This window comes from Cajanus cajan, chromosome 4, assembly GCF_000230855.2.
Source record: "Cajanus cajan strain Asha chromosome 4, NIPB_CcT2T_4, whole genome shotgun sequence".
NCBI lineage: Eukaryota > Viridiplantae > Streptophyta > Magnoliopsida > Fabales > Fabaceae > Cajanus > Cajanus cajan.
This window is the reverse complement of record NC_138520.1, coordinates 57,186,770-57,206,345: the sequence shown is the minus strand read 5'-3', so window position 1 is coordinate 57,206,345 and position 19,576 is coordinate 57,186,770. Positions and strand designations below refer to the sequence as shown.

Below are 19,576 nucleotides of genomic sequence, written 5' to 3'. Positions count from 1 at the left end.
CATTATTGTAATTATATTTTTGTTTAATATATGATGTAAATATAAAGTGTTATATGTAAGCAATAAGTTTATAAAATTTTCTTTAATAATATTAATAATATAATGTACATAATTATTATATACGTATAATATTGAAAGTAATATTCACGCGACTAGACGGTTACATTAAGTATGATAATTATAGAGATAAGGGGTGTCACATACTGCTATGCTCAACACTCACAATTCTATTGACTTCTCATGTGAAAGTTCTCTTGAGACTCATACAATAATAACACAAGTTTTTCCAAAACAAAAAAAAAAAAGAGTTTAAAATAAAACATTTAAGATTGAATTAAAAAAATGAAACTACTCTTATTTTTATTGGTTACAAACTTGTAATATTCTATGTTATGTTACCAAAAGAACAATTATCAAAATGATGACAATTAAGATGACAAGTACTATTAGCTTTATCTTCATGTTCTGATACCACATCTTTCTCCTTATCTGGCCTCCAGTCCGCCTGAAATCTTCAGCCTGTAAAGCCATATGCAAATACCAATTACACTCTACAATCATTTTTTCTATACAAATTTTAATTCATGATTATGACATATAACAAATCAAAGTAAAGGTCAAGTCAACATATAGATGATTATGACATACCACTAAAAAATACTTCAATGACGATAGTTTTCCTTAACAAACATTTTGGCTGCTACTTAAATCTAGCTTACAAGCAATCTAAATGAGCCAAGTGTAATCCATTGAAAGAAAAAAACTGTTGCAAGAGACAGGGTTGGTGCACACAAAATTCATAAACAACAATAAATATCATAGTTTTGTAATTTTATTAAACTTTCGCGACAAAGTGAACTTACCCTTCACAAGAACCTAATATCTGCAAAATGTTTGGTATAGAGAAATTTTTCATACCAAAAAATCATAATTATATATATGAATCACAAATTCTTAAAATAATGATTTTTAAGAATAACTAAAATGTATTTATTTAATCATAAATATTCTTAAAATATTAATATATGTTAAAAACCAGTAATTTTCACGACATTAAATTAGTAAGTAAATTAAGATAATATAATAATTCTATTACTATAACACTTTTTTTTTTAATTTAGAAAAAATGACTTTCACCTCTCATAAAAATTTTAGAAAAAACTTATGTAACAAATATTTATAAGAAACGATGTTCCACGAAATGTTATATTTTTTTTTAAAGAATAAATCAAACATAAAAAATTATCATTCTCAACTTTGAATTTATAGAAAACTAAAATTTTCCTGTCTATCAAAATAATACTTCCTTATTTTTTTTTCCCGATACACAATGTTTAATTTTCACAACTATGGCATTATTCAACCAAAACATATAGGTTAACTCTGCATGATCTAAAATCATCTTCTCAGTTCAATTTTCCAGAAATATTTTATCATGTGTGAAGAATTAATTAAAAGTACCTGATTGCGAAGATCCTCAGTTTGGCCCACCAAAACATCAATCTTCACTTGACGATCAAGAACCTGATCAAGAAATGGTACAATATAATTGGCAACATATACATAATATAAAATAATTAAATTCCAATAATTAGTATATATTATTATACCTGATCAATGTTTGCCCTCATAACTTGTTGGACTTCAGAAACCTGAGCTTTCACCTTGGCAAGTTTGCTAACCTCTTCTGGGTGTTCCACACAATATTGCATATGTTCCTTTAACTTGGGTCTAAAACCAAAGACATATTCATATTAATTGATATATACCAATTCAAAACATAGAGGCAAATTTGCTTTAATTCATGGTGCATAAGTACCCAAATTCTTTGTTTAAGCTTTTAGCAGTGGCTGTTGCAGCTTTTCCTCCACCATATCTCTTGGTAAAATCATCCTTTATGCGTTCAAGAAAGGGCATTGCAAGCTGGCGACCAACAGGTTCCACTGCCACAACACAGTAACCTGAAAATAATACAAGTGAGTAACTTAAACTATTTTTTGTGTAATTCAGAAGGATTAGGAAAGCAAAATTTAAATTGAAAGCATAAACGTAACGTATTTTAATAAATAAGTTGACAGAAATAACAGTTTCTGCTTATATATTTGAACGAAAAACCATGCATACGAGACAACATTTTTGGTTTGCTTAACATGTATTTCGTACTTATATCTTAATTTTTCAACCACTACCTTGTCGTATGTATCTATGTATTGCATTAAATTTTTTGGTAAATTAAGTTTTTAAGTCTCTTAATTTTTTTTAATCTTCCATTAATTTTCTGTCAACTAATAAATTAGTTCTTAAATTTAAATCTCATTTATTAAGTAATAATGTATAAAATAAATTAATAATAATTTGACTATTGATATCTAAATAATTATTTAATAGATGACAAGTTATATGATATTTGTAATTTTACAATTTGTTTATGATCATAGGGATAAAAATTTGTCTTTATAACATATTTTATTTTTAAAAAAAATGTTTGATTATGAGTTAATAAAAAAATTAAAGTGTCATGTAATTTAATATCGACTAAATAATCACATAAATATCAATAATTAAATTAATAATAATTTATTAGTATATATCACCACTATCATAAGAACTAATTTATAATTTATAAGATAAAAGATTAACAAATTCTAAAAAGAAAATTAAAAATCAAAATCTTAAAAAATAAGGAACTAAAACCTTATTTAATTTTTTCTTTAACATGTATTGCATCCCTTTTTACTTAATACTTAATTATACACCCGTTCCTAATATTTTTTTTTTATCGTTATCTGTACACCATAGATAAGAACTTCTACAAGTTGTTGCTTGTGCATAAGCGAACCACGATTTAATATATTTTAATCGTTAAATGTACACCTTATATTAGAACTTTTACTAGTTGTTATTTGCGCATAATCAAACCACAATTCAATGACGAATAGGAATAGATAGCAGTATGAACAGGGACACTAAATTAGTGGGCGGAATTTATTATAAAAAATAATTATATATATATATATATATATATATATATATATATATTGACACATAAATATTACATAAAAAAGAAAAAAAAATACTTATTAGAAATGAAAAGTAAACAGAAAAAAAGAGATAAAATATAAGAAAGAAATTAGTCAATAAAAAACAAAAATTAACTATAGTTAAAAAATTAGGGATAGTGAATTCAAAGTATAAATATAGGAGAGGAAAAAACTCTTAACTAAATATAATATTATGTATATAGATTAATTTTACAAGAAGGCGAATTATATTTATAGCAATATATAAAAACTCTTTTGTATATATATATATATATATATATATATATATATATATATATATATATATTTTAAAAGACATTGTACTCTCAAACCACCCATCTTCTAATTACTAAGATTAAATTCATTTTTACTTCAAATTGGTAGTGTTATTATTTTCAAATTTTATATACTAAAAAATAAAGACATAGATTTCAATATTGTGAAACCAACAGCAAAGACATCCTAAGGATCCATAAGACCATATGCAATCCATGATATGCGGCTACTAAGACATAAAGGAAGCATGGAGATGAAGAAAAGGGTATTGTAGTGAGAAAGAGAGAGAGAGAGAGAGAGAGATTATTACTGAATCCATCATGGGTGAGGTAGTTGAAGGTGTGGGTATCGGTGTTGTAGGTGAATTTGTTGTTGGAAGCTGGAAGCCTCTGCAGGCACTGAAAAGCTATGTCCACGAAGTTTCCGGTGAAGTCCGTGTGCTCCGCCACGACAACCGTGCCACGCGCCACAAAGCTGTATATCAGCGATTGCTGCCCCATATGCCTCAAACGATGCTTTCGTTTGGTCTGGTTTGGTTTCTTGAATTTTAAGGAGAAATGATTCAAAAGGGTTACTTTTAATAAGGGTGAAGAATGAAGCAAAAGCGCGTTTCGATTTTTCAATGTTTTGAAAACTAGGAAGGGACGTGGTCAGAGACGAGAGGAGGAACAAGACTTTGCATTCTGGAAGACCCCAATGGAACAGCCAAATTCTAATATCTTATTGTAGAAACACGTAACGTACGTACGTAAGCACCTTAATTCGCACCTTTTCTTCTCTTTGACTTTGCTATTAAAAAAATTTAATCAAATAAGTGAATTCCTATCTACTAGTTTTTTTTCTTCTTCTTTTATTATACCATTCATCTTGTATTAATTATATATAGTCTTGCATGTCCTTTTCGCTGTTTATTTCTTTCGGGCTAATTTGTAAAATAAATTATACAAAATTGACGTACAAGTATATATCGTTCACTTGAATCATATATATGTAAGTAAAATTTGATTTCAATCTTCAAAACTATTTCTTTACCTAACTATTTTGTTTCAAGTTTTTCCGAGATCAGAGTCGACTAATCTTTTTACCTTATTTCTCCAAGGAAACAATGCAAATATTATTTTCTATCTTACCTCTTAGGCAAACATACAACACAAATATTTTTTCTCAACAAAGCCTCTTTATTAGGAGTTCAACAATTTCAAACCAAAAGATTGAAGTAAACTATTTGTATCAACACATAGTCAATTGCCCAATAGTCAACATTTAGCATTCTGTAACACACGCTTCATATGGGCGATTCACATAGGGATTATGCAGTTATCAAAAGCTCTAATCATATCATTGTATATTGTATATATCAGTCACACAAAGAAACCATAGCAGGTAATCCTTATACGAGTACTAGTTTTAGCCAAACAATCATAAGGAATGATTTATTTATGTACAGACAACACAATTGAACTGAAAGCAGTGAGGTAGGGTAGCGAAACAAAAAGGGACTTATTCATTTGGTGGGTTCTTATTCTTCTGTTGTGCGTCATCATCATTATCACCATCACCATCATAATCATCATCTTCTTCTTCTTCTTTTGCATTTCTTGTGGTCTCTTGATGAGGGGCATTGCTACTAGGTTCTTCAGCATTTGTTGTGCCATCTTTCACCATTTCTTGCGACATGGGATGAGGGTCTTTATCACCTTGGTCGCGAGTGGCTCGTGCCCTATATATGAATCATAGGAAATTTATTTATACAACATAAAAACAAATTTGGAGTTATATACATATTTTTTGATTCCAATGAAAGGCACGTACCTTAGTTCGAGTTGAGCCATTTTTTGTCGTTCGTATTGAGCGATTTTTTGTTGTTCAACGTGGTGGGCCATGGCCAAGCGGTGGCGCAGTGAGGGCTGGTTGAGTGGTCTCAATGACCATGCTTGGACAAAGCCTCTCCTTTGTTCCACCATTTCCAACATCTCCCTCTCATCTTCTTCTTTCTCCTTATCACTACATCTTGATCTTGATCCTGATGAATCCATTTTTCTTCTTCTTCTTAATTTTCTCTCTCACTTTTCTTTATTCTTCCGTAGTTAACTAACTTGCACTTGCAACTTTAACCCTTGTTATTTATATTAGAACTATACCTCAATATAATCTAACTGTGATAACCCTTTACTCTAGACTGTTACACCTGTCATTGTCAACCTAACTGTCATGCACATCCTCTACCAACACTAACCTAGGTTTCTCAATTTCCTGCTACTTCTTGTTTCGAATATCTCCTCTTTAAACAATAATATATACCTGAATTAAGTAACTAACTCAAGTACTAGCTAGCTTTCATAACCACCGGATATCACTTCGAAATTTCTAGGACATGGAATGTTAATTAGAGTTCTTACAAAGGAACTGTGTAGCAATTAAAAGAGTACATCAATGTAAATATGAACTTCTCGTGTATAAATTTACAAGTGAAACAACATTCAATGCGATGCTATTGCCTATTAGCACACCAGTGTGGTACACGTATTTCTAAATAAAAGATGTATAATGTTGTGAAAGCTTCCGTTTCAACGGGTAAAACAAATAAACTATAAATATCCCTCTTGCACCTGACTCTGACTAAGGGTGCACTTCTTTCCTCGGATTAATTCAAGTTTGAGTCAAAATTTAATTAAATTTAAATGATTTAAATTTTATAACTTTTTTTTTTTTTTTTTTTTTAATTCTGAACTGAACCAATCAGATATTCATCAATTGGTTCGCTTTGGGTCATTGAATATGCAATGATTTTTTTAGGAAAAATTAAAATAAATATCTTTTTTTCTTAAAGTAAATAGGTTTTCTAACATTAACTAAATTGATATATTGTCAAAAATTAATTAAATTGATAGATTTTCAATATAATTTCTTCCAGTTTCTTTTCTTAATCTACTTAAAATTTTTAAATGTATTATCTTATATGAAGATGACACTTAATATATATTGCAATATATATTTTTTTTTAATTTTTTTTATGTATTTGAGAAAAATAATGAAAAAATTATATATTATAATACAAAAGCGTCTTTAAAATAATCAAAACTATATATAAATATTAATTGTTACCTAATTAAAAAATAATATATAAATTAATTGATTTGAATTTTAAATATGTAAATATGATATCCAAATTAATCAATGATTTGTTTTAGATTGGACTTGAAAAAAGATTCAAACTAATTTAATTGATTTAAATTATCAGATTTATTAAATTGATTTGATCCAATGAACAGCTCTAACCCCAAACTCTATCTAGAATCAAATTTATGAAATCGTACATCTCATTAAATTGGTATGGTAGTGATTTAATGGTAGTCAATTATTAAATTGGTAAAAATGATTTATATTAAATAAAATAAAATAATATAATTAACATAATTTAAGATAAAAAAATAGAAATAAAACTATATATGTACAATATATTTGTAACATATAACATACAAGTATATGTAGGTTCTTAAAATAAATGTTATTTATATATCTTAAAATTATTGTTAGAGATCAAAAATAGTAATTTTAGAGAGATGAAAATAAAAAAATATTTTACAAAGATAAAAACTAAAATTTACTTATTTTATAATAACTAAAAATATTTTATAAGGATAAAAATTAATATTTATAAATTTTAGAAGGATAAAAAGTAAATAAATTTTTTTTATAGAGACCAAGAACTCGCTTAATGTATTTAAGTCTAATTTTTATTAATTGTTAAAAAATTACATATGTAAAATTACATGTGACTATTTAGCTTCATGGTAAGTGCGTTGTATGTTAAATTGAGCGGGCAAGATTCAAGTGTCCCTTGTAACAAGATACAGTTTTAATTTTTCATTATATAAAAAATCTAGTTTGTGTTTTCATAATATTATAACCTTCATCTGAAACATAACACTTCTACCCTATTCATCATTTACTTGCATTTTAAGCATTTGATCCCTCATTTAACATATAGATCTCATATGTGTCTATAGTTGAAGACTTTATCAAATTTGACATACATCATCTGTTAATATGTCATCACATGAATTATTTATTGAAATTATAAAACTTGCATTCTTATACATCAAAACCTTTTCTGGGTAAAATGTGATTTAAGTTAATTATTAAATTAAGTTTCACAAAGGGAAACAAAAATAATCTATTATACAAAATGAAATACAGTACATATTTAAAGTATAGGATTTTATTTTATTTTTTATAAAAATAAGAAAGATTAGAAAGATAATTAAAAATTAATTTATATTAACCTCAAGTGGTTCAGCGGTAGGGGTTGATTCACGCTTAAGCAAGGTCAGAGGTTCGAATCCTGCCTTGTGTATGCAGCCGCGTTAAATCTACCCTTTGAGGTGCCTCCAACGCAGCGAGGAGGTTAGTCACTACTATCGGCGGTGGATACTCTAAGGACGAAAAAAAAAAAAAAAAAAATTGTAGTAACCTAATATTATTTTAACACCTTGTTACAAGCAAGGAAAGAAATCGGTATCTAACGTTGCTGAAGGTTAAAGCCCTAATCGGGCCGTTACTTAGCAACGATTTGACTGTACACCGAAAATAGTTACACGCCACGAAGAAACGAATCAGGTACGCACAAATCCAATCCTCATCTCATCAATTTCTAAACCTCTTGCACCCTTTCCCCGCCAAACTTTGACTACACTAATCCCTTCACACTCCTTCATTCTCTTCACGTTTCCCTTTTCTCTTCCAACTCTCACCATTGGTATGAACCTCAATTTCGTTTTTCTCCGAATTCCTCTTTTGTTTTTGTCCATTTATGTTTCCGTTAGTCGATTACACATTATTAAGTGGAACTTTACTTGCGTAGTTGTGGGTGATTGATTGTTCCACATTAGGAGACCTTGAATAGTGTTAAGAATGTATATGATTCCCTTTCCTTTCTTTCTCACTGTTAAATTCACTAGTGTGCCTATTAGGGGTGGTTCATCCTTGTTTATTATTTTAGTTGTATTGAATTTTTCTTGAGCTTATGCTTGTAATTTTAGGTTTTTTTATTTTATTTTATTTTATTTTATTTTTGATAAACATTTGATGTTTTCTGTAGTAGGTTGATCAAATGCGCATGTAAGAGCAGCACCATGTGTTGAGTTTGGAGCAAGAACATTTTTATCAATGGCAGAATGTGTGGCTTCCGCATTCTGTGTTAAGTTGAATACACAGAGAAGGCCTGTTAGAGAGAGACCCTTCTTGGGTCAGACTACAAATCTCAAGACTGTTCAAAGGTTTCATTCCTCTTAATTATATTATTATTTATTCATTATTTTTCTACTTGGCATTTGTTTCTTCTTCCTTACATGTGTGACTAGCTTTGAATCCTCTATTTCCTTCCTCCGCACTTGAAGGAAGCATGGAAATGATAATTCTGGAGAATTGGCATATAGTAAATACTGATTGTTTATGAAATAGTAAAAATGGTTGAAAATGAAAGATGGAACCTTTTGTGTATTATTTTCGTACTTGCTATAATGGAATATAGCTAAAATTTTCAATTCCTTGTATGTGGAGTGGACTAGGGTGGATAATAGACTGTGGGAGTTTTATGTTATGGGGACATATTAAACTAGAAGAGGCACATACAAAAGAGAAAGTTCAACATTTTGAAGGTTACGAGAATATTTATCGTTAATCATTTAATAAAACAATGTAAATTAATTGGAAAAAATGGATAAAACAATGTGCAAAGTGTTTCTTTGGTAGACAAAAAAAAACTTGATAAAACTGCACTGGTTGGTGGCAGTTGAAACTAACTTTTGTTATGGTTTAAGTTTTGTGAAATTACGCTGTTATTTGTTGGTAACAGTAACACTCGACTAGGGCATGTTTAGACATTTAAAAGTAAATACCTAAAATTGGAATTCCCCTTCTACATTATGGATAATAACTCACAGTGTTATCTGTAGAAACGGGGATTTCATTACTTTGCATGGTTTGTTGCATTCAGTAATATTCTATATACATATCACATTGACGGTTCTGCTAATTTACCCTGTTTTAATTATATGTATTGTTGATTGGTTGGATGTATCAGTTTCCTGATTTTAATAAGCAGCAGTGATCTTTGACAGCTTTTCATGCCTGCTATTATGAATTTGGAAGTCTGACCTTTCAATATTTATTTGTTCAGAAAGTATTCCAGAAATGGATGTAAATTTGTTCACTTCTCTACAAGGAAAACTTTTGAACTGAGTCTATTTGGGGGCATAGATTTGAATTTTACTCCTCGTCGTCAGCAACTTCCAATAAAGTGCATTGGTTTAGGGGCTTTGGTTGACTTTGATGGTGCAACATCCTCTGGTTTGGTTCCAGTTGTTGACCAGGTGCTTTTGATGGGCAGTATATTTCTCACTTATATGGCTGGAGTAATTCCTGTCGAGAAATCTTTTGCTAGTTATCAAAAGACTAATTCTGATAAAAATGTGTTTGCTGAAAGCTCGGACATTTCTGGTAGGTAAGGGTAAGCACACCAAGATATTGAAGGTTGAATTGTTGTTATCATTTTAAATGGATGAATATTTTGTGGTATTTTGATAAAGGACTAATTTATTTGTCTAATTACTTGAGAACTTTTTTCTTTTTTGCAGTTCAGTGAAGCAAAATTATGGATTTGAGTCAAAATATGTTTTAAATGTGGTGAGAGGAAAACTTTTAAATTCTCTAAATTCTTTAGAGCAAAAGGCTTATTCTGGAGACATCATCCTTCAATCTGCAAAGAGACCCTTGAGTTTAAGTGCTGTTGCCAGGGGTCCAAAGTTAAGGTTGATCTGGGCTGCTTTTCAACAAGTTGAGGAAGAGGCAGGAAATGTCTTTATTTTCTCCTTTCAATAGTGTCATATGCATGTGTTATGTTATATTGGTATAATCTAGAATTTTGACAAATTGGAATCAGCATCGGTTCTGTTCTAATAAATTTTTAAATGTGTTTTCTGGCTAATAACCTAGCAGGATATGTTTTTGTTGTTTGGTTTACCGGCTAATTATATCTTAGCTATCCTACTATTTTTTACTGAGCAGGTTTTCATGTCTGAATAAGATTAAATTGGAATGAGTTGTTTCAAAATGTTGTTTTGCAGGTTAATAATATCTCAAGCATTTCCAGAGCTGTTGGTGTAGATGATATGTTTGGATTGTTTTCTGAAATTATTCAGAGGTCCTGTCACTCTATCTGTGCAGCATGGCTGGAGAAGGAATTTTTCCTTCTAAAGGGAAGTGATGACAAGGTATTTCTTGAAAGTAAAATGTACCACTCAATACTCAACTCATGCCGATACTGCTAGTGCATTTGACTAAAGTACTGATATATAGGTTTCATGGATATGGGTACGACAAAATTTCTAAAACTAGAATAATAGTGTGGGATGATATGTTATATAGAAATACAAAGCATAAACAAATTAAGTTAAGAAAGTGGTTTTGCCCCTAACTCAATCTTACAAAATTGACTTGTAAGATGAGGATTTTTCTCCACTTATTCTACTTTGGCCATATCAATTATTCATATGAGAACTTCAACATGCATGCCTTATGTTGAGGATTGAATATTTCAAGCATGAAACTTGCAGGAATAAACATCTGCAAGTGGTTTGATAATGGCCGAATAGCAATTGACTTAATCACCCCCCCCCCCCCAAAACAATTAGTAAGACAGGATTTGATACCTTCTTAAGAAAATAGTTTTAGGCTTAACTCAACCCTATCAAACTAGCTTGTAAGGTAAAAATTGTTTCCCATTTATGTACTCTATTTTGGCTATATAATTAGTTGATGTGAGATCTCCAACAAATTCTTTTATCTTCAAGGGTGTACTTTAGATGAAAAAGTGCATAGTTGTAATAATTGATTAGAAAATTAACAATTGAGTTTGTGAAAACATTCATGCACAAATATATATATATATATCAATTCATGAAGTTAAAATATATTGCATTAATTTTTCAATCAGCAATTATAATTTGACACATATCTCTCGAAGGTTCACTTACTTTAGAGGAGCAGAATTCCAAGTAAGAAATGATACCCGATGAGGGCACAAGATTTGAAAGGATGATGAAACAATTTCTTTCATTTAGGTAGTGTTTGACCCATCAACCAACGTTTTGTAGGCTTCCTTTTAGTGTTTGATCCAACAATTTCTTTCAATTACAGTTGTAGTTAAGTTCTTAAAATAAAAGTTGTTTTTTTTTTTTCTTTCTCTTATTAAGCCCTAAAAGTAGAGCTTTAATGGAAGCTAATTAGAGGAGTTTTACTTTTATGCTTTGTTGGATAAAGAGTAAAACAGGGAGGAAAGAGTAAAAGAAAATAGAATTAAAAAAACAATGTGTTCTTTGGAATTTGGATGGATAGAATACAAAAGAAAGATGTGGAGAAACTTCTCTTGTTTGGATGAGTGGAAGATACGGAAAATAAATAAATAAATAATTTAAGTTTAATCAGTATAAAAGAATAAATTTAACCCAAAAAATTAAGCTTTATTATATTTTTTTTAACATAAAACTTTATTATTGTTGAATTTTTTATGTACTAAAAACATCTGTTTAGTTTTTTACTTTTTTTTTTTGAAAAAAAAAGTAGGAGCTCTCCCCCCCACTTTCACTTCAACTTGGGAGTAAGGAAGTTTTTTTTTTTTTTTTTTTTGTGGTTCTCACAAAAACTTCCTACCTATATATACTTCTATCAAAAAGAAGTTAAAATTTTGTTTTTACATTCTATGTAGTCCCAGACCCCTAAACATCTTAATAGATATCTGAAAAGTTTGGGTGAAGCACTACTTTAGTAGCAAAACATGGTGTATTTCTTGGATTAGCTTGTATTTGAGTGATATAAGCTTGTAATGCTTCACCAAGATATATTGACAGAGAAATTTGGGAAAAAAAATGTTGGTGCTTTTACATGTGTTTTTCATAAATTACTTTATGAAGTACATTCAAGATATGGCAATCACCTAGGCTTCATAGGTATTGATTTTACTTCTGTGATTATTTTTAGGAACTTGCTTCTATGATACTTGAAAAGGTGAGAGGAGATAGCACTATTGTACAGAGCATTACAAGGTCTGGCAAGAAAGATCTGTATTCAGAATTACTCTGGTATCTTACTTTTGGTTCTCTCAGGTAAAATCAGCTTTTATTTTTATTTTTACTTTATTCAGAGTGATTTTTTTTTTCTTCACTTTTTGGGTTTCTTCTGCATTCTATTTTTGATGTTATTTCAGTTTATGCAATGAAGCAGGGATGCTCCATATGATTTAGTGCGCTTGCTTGATGCTCATCCTTATTGTCCTTTGGCATTTAGTTGTCTTTTCTTCTTTAAATTTAAATTCTAATCAACACGTCTTTTCTCATGTATCTGTTCAATGGTTCAATGCTTTTCAACTAAGTAACATGAATTCTAGTTTAAGTGAGTTGCAAATGGACCCAAAAATTGTGGCTTAGTTTTCTTCCAAGCAAACCTGACCTGTAACTGTTAGCATGAGGAACTCTGTTGATATTGTTATTAGTTTGGTCTTTTCTTTAGTTTTATTCTTACCATGGGTTTATAACCAACATAGAAAGATTTTAAATCCATGTCCTGCTTCCATCTACTGTAAAATGTTAAGGTGTAGCAAATGATGTTTGTCCTGCAAAATATCTGATGTATGGCCGCTGCATGGTTTCTAAATTCCCGATTTACAAATTTGGCCTTGTCTACACAGGGAAATTTGTTTTGGATGAAGGTCAGTGTCCATATTAGAGTAGTTAACCATGTTTGATTTTATTAGCATGTTATGAGTCCGTGACCATGTCATGTTTTTCTTTTGTAAAATTCATTTATTATAGAGCAAACCCTCAAGTTGATCCTCCAAAGTTAGACGCATGTTTCCATATTAGTCTTTCAAAGATTTATAGTCTAAACTAGTCCCTCATATTTAAACGTAACCAAATTTGTCTTTAAGTGGACTATTGTGGTGACACAAAAGGACGGATATGGTGACTTTTTTTAACTTTGAGGGAGGGACTACGTTGGAATAAAAATATTTGGCAGACTACTGCGGTGATGTGTAAATGTGGAGGACCAATTTGAATGTTTACTCCCTTTATTCATAAATTTAAAGTAATCTTTTGATTTAAGAGACTCACCAGTCATCTCTCTAATATCAGGGAGGATTGCTATTATGATTCGCGTATATTTGCTGTGCATGGGATTTCCATTTTGGAAGATTTAGTGATAGCTCTAGCAGATGGGGTTGCGAGCATATATCTGGAGTTCATTTCAGTTGATAGTGATGTGTCAAGTAAAACAAATAGCTTGGATATGTCATTATGTGCTTTATCCACCAGAGAACTCCAAAAGTTACGAAATGAGGTACTACTGTAATAGTGTGGTTTTTAAATTTCAAGGTCGTGGATCTTGTTTCTGTTGTTTGCCCATATTGGTAATTGCCCACTGAGTTGTAACAATTGAATGTGGATATTATTTATTGTGAGAAGCTTCTACTGTGGTTCCTCAGTTTTTTTTTTCCTCCATAAAAAGTATTATTCACTTGGAATAAAATTTTCCTTTATTGTTGTTTGTAGAATATGGTTAGGAAGTAGAAAAAAATAGTTTTTGTAAAATCAACTAAACCGGAGTTGTCCCTGTTCTCTTTTTATATTCGCATAACTTTTGTTTCTCTGATATTCTATATATGGGGAGAGGACAGGTTATATGGAAAATTTGTATTTGCTCATTTAGCCACACATGGACAAATTTATTTTATTCTTAATATCCTTATCATACCAACCGAAGTGTACATCTTCGAAAGCAGGAATTTTGTTGCATGGTATACATTGTGTGTAGATCGTACATATGTAGATAATGACAAAAGTTCTACTAAAAGAATTCTTTAGACACAAAATGTATTTAGTGCATTGCTTTTAACAAATTAATGTCTGATCAAATGATATTTATTAACAAGTTTTCTGTGATTCATTTATTATGAAACTCTTTTTGGTGATATTCTTGTTATCAGGTGGCTTTGAACCAGTGGCTTTACCACAACATGGACACAGTTGCGTCAATGTATGAGGATCGCTTTGACTTGTGTATTCTTGAGAGCCAACCCATTGATCTAACGGACAATATTCAGACTGAAAAGGAAAATTGGTGGAAGAGGCTTACCCAGCAAAATTCAAAAACAATGTCACTTGAATTACATTGCATTGAGATTAGCCATTTCTCAATGCCTGTAAAGCGGACCAAGGAATTAAGAGCCCTGACAGGATGGTATGTTTTCTCTTCACCCCTTCTATTAAGGCTTAATCAAGTCTTGTCACTACATTTCTCATTATGTTCATTTAGTCGCTGCTTGTCCAATTTTTCCAGTTGAGTTCCGTATGTGCATAATGTAGTCTTTATTGCCAACTGTTACGTAATTTAGATTGTTTGGTACGTTGCTAAATATCTAATGATATGTTGTGTTTAACTTGGCAAACATGGGTCACTACTTGCAACTGTTGGGTCCAAATTAAACTTTCTAATTGCCTAGCAAATGACATCTATTTTAGCTTCCGTCAGCTGGGAGTGCAACCCGTATTTGCAAAGTTAAAATTAAGACATCATTGGCACATGCAAAACAATCAGTTAACTGTATGATTTGAATGGCCGTTGATTGTAAGAACTATATTGAATGCAGCTGTTGAATTAAAATTAAGGGTCTGAATTTGATGCAGGTAGAAAACTAAGATGAGCAGTCTGTAGATAGAATAGTGTTTGGATGAGTTTATTTTGTATCAAGACAGCTTATAATCAAAATCGTCATGAGAGCTTTTTGAATAAATACAATTAAAAAAGGGAAACCTAGTGGTATAACGATCCTGTGGCCATGGCAGGGTCCAGGGAAGGGTGAGATCCGTTATGGGTCTATTGTAGGGCAGTCTTTACGTGCATTGGTGAGAGGTTGATTCCATGACTTGAACTTGTGACCTCCTGGTCACACATGACACGGCAGCAACTTCAACTGTTGTGCGAGACTCAACTTCTTTTGAATGAAAATAAATTTTCTCTAATAAATAAAATAAAATTCAAACATGCTCATAGACTAAAGAGAAAAGAATTCAATAGGCCTTTTATTAATGTTTCTTTTAAGCATGATAAAAATTTGCTAATGGCTGATAAAAAAAAATCTGCTGCAAGATTATTCTTATTAGGATTAGGATTATAGGGACGTGCCAAAGAGGCTATCATGCCTTTCATTTTGCTTATATGTCCACAAAGTTCAGGAGAATAGTAGCCATGGTTTGTGGAATAAAACCTTTAATTTATGGAATTAAGAGATCTGCCGATGGTCAGTTCTGTTCACTAGATGGCTTCTAATGAGAATTTCTGAGCTTGTTTAACATATTAACATATTTTTGTGGTGGGTTGCTGTTTTTCGAAATGGGTTAGGATCAGCTAAAATGCTATACAATATTTAAGTGCGAGTTTATTTGACTCGATCTATTTAACCCACAGATTAAACAGGTTGGATCTGTGAGTTAATAGGCCAGCCTGCAGATCAATTACCTTTCAATATAGGAAAACTTGCATTGATCTCTCCTGAGGTCTTTTTAAATGACACACACCTCCCTTTTAGTCTTTAAGTGAACACTAACCTTTCTTATTTATTTAAGTGACACATACAACCCCTTATATATGATAACACCATACATATGCTAATACAAGAGAACAAACTATTAATGTGTCAATAATTGAATGAGACTTGATCTCTTAGTCAATTTTAACTCTCAAATTATATTCTAAATATCATGCGTGTTGTGATTTAAAAAATATAACAACTTTTAAGAAACAATTTCAAAGAACAACTAAAAAATTATTATTTTCAAAATTGAAGAACAATGAAAATTTTCATAGAGAAGATATAACAACAAAGGTTAGATATGTATATGATTGATAGAATATGAATTGACTTTTATTTTTTCTCTTTTTTCTCATTTTAACTAATGACTCTATTTTAAGGGAGGTGAGTAGTTTTTGAAAATTAGAAGGGAGATGTGTGTTATTTAATCAGACCTCATAGGAGGTGAGTACAATTTTTCCTTCAATATATTATTTATTATTTTTACTTTTAAATATCATTTATTATTTTATATTTTAATTATATAATCACTAGTATTTAATTAGCATTTGAATATTCATAATTTTTTGATGTAAAATGTTAGAGATATTGTTTTTTTAAATGCTTTATTTGATGTTTGAGTTGGATGAGTTTTTCTTCTAGATTTTACTATTTCATTAATCCATGAATATATATTTTTTATATCGTACGCTGGACATTTTTCAGTTTTTATCATTTTTAAATTATTTTTTTATGAATTTTCAAATTTTTTATTATTGGGCACGTGGACCAGTGAGTTAGCTTGTGGGTTGGACGTGAACAAGACAAAAATGTGGTTCATTTAATACGTTGGTTAGCATGGTCGAGTCCATAGACCAAACGGACCCAGCTGGCCGGTATATATTAGGATTCAATTACAAGGTATGAGACTTAGAATCTCAATTGGAAGTATGAAATGGTTTATGAGGTCTTGAACTTTCCAACTACAACTAGTTTTTGTAGTGTGGACTTCTCAATGTTCTTATCAATTGGTATTAAAACCTTCAGCCATGTCTCCCAACTACAAATGGGCGGCACGGGTGGTGACGCTGATATTGTAGTGTTTGTCCAAGACTAGTCAAAGGGGCTAGTGTTCTGTGGATGCTAAAGCTGCAGAGTGTGCAAGGATGTTATAATCTAATTATAAGGTATATGAGACTTGAATTTTACATTGAAAATACAAGGATTCTAGTATGAAATTTATAAGGCCTTGGACTTTTCAACTAAATCAGTTAACGTTTGTGGCGTGGTTCTTTCAAAGTTCTTATCAATATTTGCTGCTATGAGTTAAACAATGCTCTTTTTATTTGAGCAATTAGGGGTATGTTTATTCTTAAATTTTAGCGGGGTAAGATTATGATACTTTAAATCAAATCAAGGTACACTCTTACATCCTTGTTCACTTTATAAACAAACACATTTTCATACAATAAATGTAATTGCTGTTAATTTATGTATTGCAGGCGGTATTACTTCAGCCTTTTCCTTGAGTTGTCTGACATCACCATGCCCCTTGTTAGAGCAGTTATCGATAGAGTTAGCGATGCTATCTCATTCTTTTTAGTTAGCTTGATTGGGAGGTCCTTAGGACTCATTTATACAGGCATTAGGCAGTCTCTCAGATGGAAGTGAGATAAGTGGTGCAGTTTTGTGTAGTGCAGTTAATTTTTTCATCATTCTGTTTATTTCTTTCTTTCTTTTTGTTTCATATATGGTGGCATTTATAGAAGGATTGTGGTTTAAATTCCATCAAATTGAAAATATTGCATTGCCCTCCATTTTGAACATGTGAGGTTTAACTGGTATATACATCAGGAAAGCTTATTCATCTCGTGATAATGGCAAATTTAGTTTTGAAGTTGCATGTTTCTTGGTTGGAATATCATTATAGTAGAACGTGGAGGCTTTTTCGGCTGCAATTTCCTGGCCTTTTCAGCATATTCAACAATCACATAACATTGCAAATGTCAAATTTCCGATGTTATACATTATTGTATTCATAATAGGACTTGTGATGAAGCGAAAAAATCACTGATTGATGGTTTTTTTTAGAATTATCCAACCTAACGAGCCCAATTAAAGTTTAGTTGGTTGTTTGAAAAAAAAAACAGCAAATTAACCCAACTCAATGTTATTATAATTCAAATTTAACCCTAGAGTGATAAAGTGAGATAACTCGCTTCATTACTAGAGGGGCATAAAGGGCTAGCTTGTCTAGTGATGTTAAGTTAAAAATCCTAACCCATCCCACTTTGAGGTTAGTTGACGGGCCAACTTGACAGAATTTATTAAAACATGAAAAGAATAAAAGGATTTATTTTAATACTAGTTCAAATTAATAAATTTTGATAAATTACTAATTTATTATGCTTTTCCTAATTTATTTACATAACTCATTATTCAGAAAAACATAAGTAACTATATTTTATAATTTAAAGTTTTTACACAACCAATGTAAAATTGTGCAATAATCTACTTTATTTGTAACTATAATCCACACATAATTGAGGTTTTTTAGAATCAATATAGAATCAATGCAGACGAATTGGTTTAAAATGTATCTATGTAGTGCACGTGTTTGTTTTCCCATCAATGATCCACATTTATACCCAAATCATGTAAAAATTAATGTAAAAGCAACTAATTGTTGCTTCTTGTATCCACACCAATGCGAAGCACACACCCTCGTTGTAATAAATTTTGTATTTACTCTAAATTTCTATGTAGATAAGTGAAATTTAGAGAGAAATTATAAAATTAATTTATTGATTAAAACTTTAACAATTAAAATTAAAATAGTATATGCTCATGCATATACCAAATAGAAGATACTGATCAATGATTATAATTTTTTATTTTTTTAACTGCACCTGTGACTTCAACTCGTGTCCAATAATTAACCAAAAAAAATTCAAGAAACTCCCCCTAGTTATCTACCATGTCCAAACGAGGAATTTTAGAATGAAGTATTAATTAATCCATGTTTTAAGATCTCCCTCATTAATTTTAATCTGAATTATTTCGGCAAACCTATTAATGGTAAAAATCTTGTGTATTTAATGGATATGGTTCATCTAAAACGAGTTAACTTACACAATATTTTATAATTATAAATGAAAGATGAATACACTTTTATTTTCTCAACTTGATACATAATTTTTAGTTTTAAAGAAAACAAATATTTCAATATACAAATTAAAATAATTATTATGAACAGAAATTTTTTTAAAAAGTTTTCTTTGATAAGAACATTTTCAAGGAGTTTTTTTTTTAAACCGATACTAGTTTTAGGAATTTTTTCAAGCTCTTATCTCTTTGGATTAATCATTATTATTTTTATTTCTAAACAAAATTTAATATCTACATATCTATCTATCTATTAATATATATATATATATATATATTAAAAAAGTGGTTAAAAATATTTTTATATCACAACATAAATTATTTATAATAAAAATCTATGATAAAACTTATCCCTTAAAAAATATTTATTTGTTACAAATTAATTATTATGATAATTTGATCGTTCCAACTTCTAGCTGCCACACATGCACGTTAAGGACAGCAAGAGGAAACGAATACCAGTTCATTC

The 19,576-nt window shown here is 30.3% G+C and overlaps 3 protein-coding genes across 8 annotated transcripts; 1 reads left to right on the top strand and 2 right to left on the bottom strand.

Annotated features, from left to right (window-relative positions):
- Positions 1-207: 207 nt before the first annotated feature.
- Positions 208-4,002, bottom strand: LOC109819244 (vesicle-associated membrane protein 721). Its single transcript, XM_020384893.3, has 5 exons — positions 3,628-4,002; positions 1,820-1,961; positions 1,611-1,731; positions 1,462-1,524; positions 208-519 (listed from the first exon to the last, which is right to left on the bottom strand). Exons 1-5 carry the CDS (start codon positions 3,815-3,817, stop codon positions 391-393), a joined length of 645 nt encoding a protein of 214 aa, XP_020240482.2. The 5' UTR covers positions 3,818-4,002; the 3' UTR covers positions 208-390.
- Positions 4,003-4,432: 430 nt separating this feature from the next.
- On the bottom strand, positions 4,433-5,580 carry LOC114915045 (uncharacterized). The gene is made up of 2 exons (XM_029269033.2): positions 5,130-5,580; positions 4,433-5,037 (listed from the first exon to the last, which is right to left on the bottom strand). Exons 1-2 carry the CDS (start codon positions 5,351-5,353, stop codon positions 4,818-4,820), a joined length of 444 nt encoding a protein of 147 aa, XP_029124866.1. The 5' UTR covers positions 5,354-5,580; the 3' UTR covers positions 4,433-4,817.
- A 2,235-nt stretch (positions 5,581-7,815) lies between these two features.
- Positions 7,816-17,839, top strand: LOC109819238 (phosphoglycolate phosphatase). Of its 6 annotated transcripts, XR_014433175.1 has the most exons (11): positions 7,945-8,076; positions 8,419-8,596; positions 9,499-9,822; positions 9,956-10,166; positions 10,445-10,591; positions 12,357-12,481; positions 13,508-13,712; positions 14,359-14,612; positions 16,736-16,863; positions 16,990-17,129; positions 17,445-17,666. XR_014433175.1 is itself a non-coding variant. In XM_020384882.3 (9 exons), exons 2-9 carry the CDS (start codon positions 8,487-8,489, stop codon positions 17,611-17,613), a joined length of 1,545 nt encoding a protein of 514 aa, XP_020240471.1. In that variant the 5' UTR covers positions 7,816-7,937; positions 8,419-8,486; the 3' UTR covers positions 17,614-17,839. The 6 variants fall into 6 exon arrangements, 4 of the variants coding, with proteins under 4 accessions (XP_020240471.1, XP_020240473.1, XP_020240472.1 ...); XR_014433174.1 differs by having other exon boundaries at positions 16,736-17,129; XM_020384882.3 differs by lacking the exons at positions 7,945-8,076; positions 16,736-16,863; positions 16,990-17,129 and adding an exon at positions 7,816-7,937 and having other exon boundaries at positions 17,445-17,839.
- Positions 17,840-19,576: the final 1,737 nt, after the last annotated feature.

Excerpts from the sequence above, each read along its gene's own strand:
- LOC109819238 (XM_020384882.3), top strand. The coding sequence starts at position 8,487 with ATGGCAGAATGTGTGGCTTCCGCATTCTGTGTTAAGTTGAATACACAG. Across the intron at positions 10,167-10,444 it reads TTCAACAAGTTGAGGAAGAG|GTTAATAATATCTCAAGCAT; the intron begins GCAGGAAATGTC and ends GTTGTTTTGCAG. Across the intron at positions 12,482-13,507 it reads CTTACTTTTGGTTCTCTCAG|GGAGGATTGCTATTATGATT; the intron begins GTAAAATCAGCT and ends CTCTAATATCAG.
- LOC109819244 (XM_020384893.3), bottom strand. The coding sequence starts at position 3,817 with ATGGGGCAGCAATCGCTGATATACAGCTTTGTGGCGCGTGGCACGGTT. Across the intron at positions 1,962-3,627 it reads CCTCACCCATGATGGATTCA|GTTACTGTGTTGTGGCAGTG; the intron begins GTAATAATCTCT and ends TATTATTTTCAG. Across the intron at positions 1,732-1,819 it reads AGCTTAAACAAAGAATTTGG|ACCCAAGTTAAAGGAACATA; the intron begins GTACTTATGCAC and ends CTTTGGTTTTAG.
- LOC114915045 (XM_029269033.2), bottom strand. The coding sequence starts at position 5,353 with ATGGATTCATCAGGATCAAGATCAAGATGTAGTGATAAGGAGAAAGAA. Across the intron at positions 5,038-5,129 it reads ATGGCTCAACTCGAACTAAG|GGCACGAGCCACTCGCGACC; the intron begins GTACGTGCCTTT and ends ATTCATATATAG.